Source organism: Gymnoscopelus microlampas, assembly GCF_963454915.1.
Source record: "Gymnoscopelus microlampas genome assembly, chromosome: 20".
NCBI lineage: Eukaryota > Metazoa > Chordata > Actinopteri > Myctophiformes > Myctophidae > Gymnoscopelus > Gymnoscopelus microlampas.
Genome location: NC_139957.1, coordinates 21,297,354 through 21,303,148, shown reverse-complemented (window position 1 = coordinate 21,303,148; position 5,795 = coordinate 21,297,354). Strand labels below are relative to the sequence as shown.

The following is a 5,795-nucleotide window of genomic DNA, read 5'->3' as shown; positions in this document are numbered from 1 at the left end:
GAAACTTTGCAGAAATGTACAGGGTCATTCCAAATATCACTGAAACCAATCTCACTCCAATTGGCCAAAAGGGGGCGCTATAGCAATTTTTTGAAAAGGCAGACTTTAAACAGGCATAAGTCATGCCTCGTTTGGCCGAAAGTCGTGAAACTTGCTTACACATGTGCCTTGACTCATGAGGAACACACGTATCGATTTGACCATTAAGCTCCGCCCTTAGATTTTCCGCAATTTTGAGCAGTTTGAAAAATACTTGTTTTTGCCAGTTCTGGCTTAACCGTGCATACGCTTTTTACGAAACTCGGCCATATGGTAGATGCTCATGAAAAACTACCAAGAAATAATTTTCAGACTCATTCGTCAAAGGTTGACGCTATAGCACTCAATTGAAAGTGCCAACTTTGAACAGGTACAACTCATGCCCTGTTTGACCTACAACCATGAAACTTCGATACACACATGCGTCTCTTCATGCCCGACAACTTTCGTGGTCTGACTTTTGACCTCTGACCTTTAGATCGCCCACCATTTTGAATTATATGAAAAACAGCCATTGGCTCATAACTTCTGCATTTTTTCACTTATGGAAAATCCGCCGCTTTTGTTTTGTCGGCAAAGGTCCTAAGTTCATGTGTAAAATGTTTTGTGCAGATTACTCAAAAATCTCAGGAGGAAATAGATTTTAACTATTGCAGTTTTATGAAAATTATTCATCTGCCCCTAACACATACATGCAAGACTCACATTTCTTTGAAACGTTGCAGTAATGTAGAGAGTCATTCCAAATATCACTGAAACCAATCTCACTCCAATTGGCCAAAGGGGGGCGCTATAGCAATTTTTTGAAAATGCAAACTTTAAACAGGCAAAAGTCATGCCTCGTTTGGCCGAAAGTCGTGAAACTTGCTTACACTTGTGCCTTGACTCATGAGGAACACATCTATCTCTTTGACCAGTAAGCTCCGCCCTTAGATTGTCCGCAATTTTGAGCAGTTTGAAAAACACTTAAACCCAGGATTTTTCAGCTATTTGCGTGAAACTGTATCATCTGTGTGATCTCCTTTTTCACAGTTACTTGTCTGTTGGGCCAATGGCGTCTCCCTTAAATGAATGCCTCACAATCTCAAGGTCGCCAGTTCAAGCCTCACTTGATGCAGACTTAATTTAAGTTGAATTGCAAACAACATGACTGTATCAATGAATACATGTGCAAATGGTGAAGATAACCTGAAATGCTTATTTGAGAGTACGTTTTTTCAACGTATGACATACTTCATTCTGAAAATAGCTGATCTACAATCTCACAACTTTTCATGGTTTGTGAGCTTGTAGATCGGCTACTTTCACTAGTTTTGGTTCTGAGGAGATGTACAATTTCTTCATTGGTAAATGGTTTGTGAACAAGTGATCTTAGTGTTAGTGAAACAGGGGCTTGGTTCATGAAAGAAGGCAAGAGTTTATGATCTTCAACAGACAATATCAGCCTGGACAAAGCTATAGCACTATAGGTAGTGTTGCAGCCTATTAGTCTGAAGGTTGAGAGTTCGAATCCTGTTAATGGCAGTAGGTTGAGATGTCCAATCAAACCATTATGTTTCCATCTCTCTCTCTCATCAATCTATTGTTTCCATGTCACTCTCTCTCTCTTCAATCTATTCCGTTTCCATGTCTCTCTCTCTCTCTATTCACTGGCCCCGTATTATCGCTGCTTGCAGCTATATTTGTTATTTGTTATTATTCACTTTTCACCAGTTCACAAAATTAAATCTTAAAGTTGGTATGTTACCTCTCCAAAGCCAGCAGATAGTCATGATGAAGCACCTCCTGCAACCCCAACAACTATTTTTGATATTCAACATCCAATCTGGCCATTTATTTGCAGATAAACTTTGTATTATAGTGTAATGTATTTTGTGTATTTTGAAATTACAAAATACATATTTTAATTGAATACATTATTGGCACTGTTATTCTATAGTTAATTGTGATACATTTGTTTTGGGGTCATTTGTAATTGTAACTAGTCCAGTTCGCGTTTGGGGCATGGCCATTGGAAGCCCATTCAGAATGCATGCCTGTTTAGAGCTGCTTGCAGCGTTCTGGAGAGGTGCTCCTCTGTAGTCTACTCAGTGGTGGAAAAAGTACTCACATTTCTTACTTAAGGAATACTGCATTGTAGAAATACTCTGTTACAAGTTAAAAGTGCAAAAGTATTGGTATCAAAATATGCTTAAAGTACCAAAAGTAAAAGTACTAAAATGTTTGAAAATAGCAGATCGACAAGCTCACAACGCGTTGCGATGCGTTGTGAGCGTTGTGTAGATCTATAAAATAATAATTTAATAATAATAATAATAAATAATCATTTATATCTGCAAAGTAACTATTAACTAAGGTTTTCAAATAATTGTAGTGTAGTAGAAGTACAATATTTTCCTCTGAGAGGTAGTGGAGTAGAAGTAAAAGTACAGAAAATTAGAAATACTCCAGTAAAGTAAAAGTACCTCAAAATTGTAATTAAGTACAGTACTTGAGTAAATGTAATTAGTTACTTTCCACCACTGAGCCGCCAGTCAATCGGATCTCAAAAGGACAGACAGAGATTCTATTAATGTATGCAATACTGTCATGAACTGTCTCGATCATGACAAAACATGGGAGACGACATACAGGATAAAATGAAAACTTACTTTACTTGTAACTAAATAAGACATAAATAATACTTAATGATTCGAAAGGGGTGTGAATAGTCAGTTGGACCAGTAGTGTAGTGTATGTATGGATGTGTGAAAATGTAGTGCAAGTGTAGAAACAGTAAGGAACCAACTCAAGGAACCAAAAACAAACAAAGTTCTCTGTGTAAGAGAGAGAGGAAAAGTGGCCTTGACCAGCCTGCTTAAATACTCCAGAGGACGATTGGAGTCAGGTATGCCCTGTCATCACCCTGCAGGCTGGTCCACTCCTCCTACACATGAACAGAGAACACCATTAGAATCATACCAAAACACCACACACAATGGGATGGGTCAGCTTAGCTGTCACACAAGATCAGACAGATAGATTTACCTGGTATTCTGCTGGCATCTAATAAACTCTTCAGTGGTAACCTCTCCCTGGCCCCGCCCCACTATGCCGGGTCGTCCTTCAATGGGCGGGGTTTGGTGAAGCAGTCCGCTCCCAGCCCCTCTCTCTATACCAGTGTTGCCATGTCCACTTATTATAAGCGACTTTGGGCTTCTTTTCTGTAAAGTTACTTGTGAATACTGTTAGTTTTGGGTTGCGATTTGTTTGGGCTTGTTTCTGAAGTGTACTTGCATTTAGGCTTGTTTCCAAATATTTGTATCATTATTTAAACCAATGGTTCTCAAATGTTTTCATGAAAATGTTTTGTGCCAGAGAGCATTTGTGTTGTTAGAATGTTTCAAACAGCATTCCAATTTTCCACATTTTATTGCAAGAGTTTTTTGAAAATAGCAGATCTACAAGCTCACAACGCGTCGCATCGTCGCGTTGTGAGCTTGTAGATTGGCTATTTTCAAATAGCCACTGCATGGTTTAAAGTGCTCAGGTCGCTTCTTTTGGGCTTGTTTTCCTTAGACCTGGGCGCTTGTTTCTCTCGCAAAACCTGGCAACGCCGCTCTCTATATGTGCTCTGGCTGTCAGAACGTAGCAGCGACCCCAGGCAGCCAGGACAGGGAGTCAGGGACACTTCAGGACAGAACGGTAGCTGCAATCCGCGATCACACACACCGTGGACTGGGGCTTCAACCTCCCCCCCCCCGATTCATCTCATTAACTTGCAAACATGGACCCTTGAGGTGACGACGATGAGCTTGTTTTCGGCGCTGTTTCGCATCATCCCCGCGTTTGCGCTCTAGCCGCTGCTGCTGCCTGCACGCTCCAGCGGCGTCCGCTGACTTCATAGAAAGGACTATTGTGTTTCAGTGTATATACGGGGGAGAGAACGGATCCAGAGAGAGGAGAAGAAGGGGACAGACCCGAGCAGCAGCAGCAGCAGCAGCAGAGGAGGACCCCCACACACAAGACAGTCGTGACTGTAAGCGGAAAAGGCCGTTTTTTTTTCGGGTGTTCGATCTGTGCGGATAATCGGGAGAACTGAAGCAGTGGCTTCCCAACCCACCAACGCCGAACATGGCGAGTGACTCTCCGGCGCGGAGTCTGGATGAAATAGACCTGTCCGCTCTGAGGGTAAGAGATGACATGATGATGTCGATGCCATTTTTTTTCTTATCTTTTTTTGTTTTGTTTTCTTCTTTCTACATCTCTTTATTGCAGGGATTCTCAACCATTTAAATTTCAAGGACCCCCAGTTTGACACGCATTAGGCTATGGACCCCCATTTCATGGACCAAATGGACCCTAACGGGTCCATTTGGTTCCATTTGTACACTCTCAGAGTTACAGACCCATAAGGGTCCATTTGGTTCCTGTCCATCATTTAGCTGGGTACCCCCTGGAACCCCCTCAAGTACCCCTGGGGGTCCCCGTACCCCACTTTGAGAACCAATGCACGAGCTGCTGTGTCTGCGTGCGTGCGTGCGCGCGCGTGTGTGTGGAGCGTGTGCGTGTTTCTCCTTTGCACCTGCAGCAGGCGGCGCTCCATGAATAGCAACCAAGCAGGGGAGAGAGAGAGAGAGAGAGAGAGAGAGAGAGAGAGAGAGAGAGAGAGAGAGAGAGAGAGAGAGAGAGAGAGAGAGAGAGAGAGAGAGAGAGAGAGAGAGAGAGAGAGAGAGAGAGAGAGAGAGAGAGAGAGAGAGAGAGAGAGAGAGAGAGAGAGAGACGGGCCGCTACAATGTGTCAAAATACATGGATGAAAATGATGTGCAGACATGATCCCAGTGTAACATGACAGCTGGCTCGCCATCCAAAGCCTTACCTGTTCATTCTGACTCACTACAGCCGATCATCTACAGTGAGCTTGTAGATCTGCTATTTTCGGCGTGAGACCGCGCTGCGCAACGAAAGTGTAAATCAGGCTTAAGTGCTGTGAGAGAGCGAGTCGGTTGAGCTTCTGTAGCTGTGGGGATGCTGACCTCGATAGAGTGGTTTGTTTGTTTTCCCCTCTGCTCTTTGCCTATTATAGTCCTATCAGCCCTGATTCAGCCAGGCAGCAGTGGAATTTAACCTATTTCTCTGCCATGCACACTGCTGATGATGGTCCTGTGTGTGTGTGTGTGTGTGTGTGTGTGTGTGTGTGTGTGTGTGTGTGTGTGTGTGTGTGTGTGTGTGTGTGTGTGTGTGTGTGTGTGTGTGTGAGAGAGAGAGAGAGTCTGTTACTTGTGCAGCACATCTAGAATACTACATACATGTAGACCTAAGCAGAAGTTATGGTCTACATTTATCTAGTATTCTCTCACAATATTAGTAAGGTCACCGGTCAGTATTGGGAGGGGGAATCATTCCACCTCTGTCTGTGTGTGTGTGTGTGTGTGTGTGTGTGTGTGTGTGTGTGTGTGTGTGTGTGTGTGTGTGTGTGTGTGTGTGTGTGTGTGTGTGTGTGTGTGTGTGTGTGTGTGTGTGTGTGTGTGTGTGTGTGTGTGTGTGTGTGTGTGTGTGTGAGCATCATGTGCAAACCTACCTGTAGTACTAGTTATTGCAGCCTATACTCTTGTCTCCAACAAGGCTGAAGGCTTACTTGCTGCACTAGCCAATTCTTTTGTTCACTCTCTGCGCACTGCACAACACACACACACACACACACACACACACACACACACACACACACACACACACACACACACACACACACACACACACACACACACACACACACA

At 43.3% G+C, this 5,795-nt stretch overlaps 1 protein-coding gene across 1 annotated transcript in view; it reads left to right on the top strand.

The window, feature by feature from the left end:
- Window positions 1–3,708: 3,708 nt before the first annotated feature.
- Window positions 3,709–5,795, top strand: part of tnika (TRAF2 and NCK interacting kinase a) — a 119,658-nt gene continuing 117,571 nt past the window's right edge. Inside the window, exon 1 of the mRNA XM_084044844.1 lies at window positions 3,709–4,209. Within this exon, the coding sequence (XP_083900970.1) occupies window positions 4,153–4,209 (57 nt within the window). The 5' untranslated portion in view covers window positions 3,709–4,152. The remainder of the gene's footprint in view (window positions 4,210–5,795) is intronic.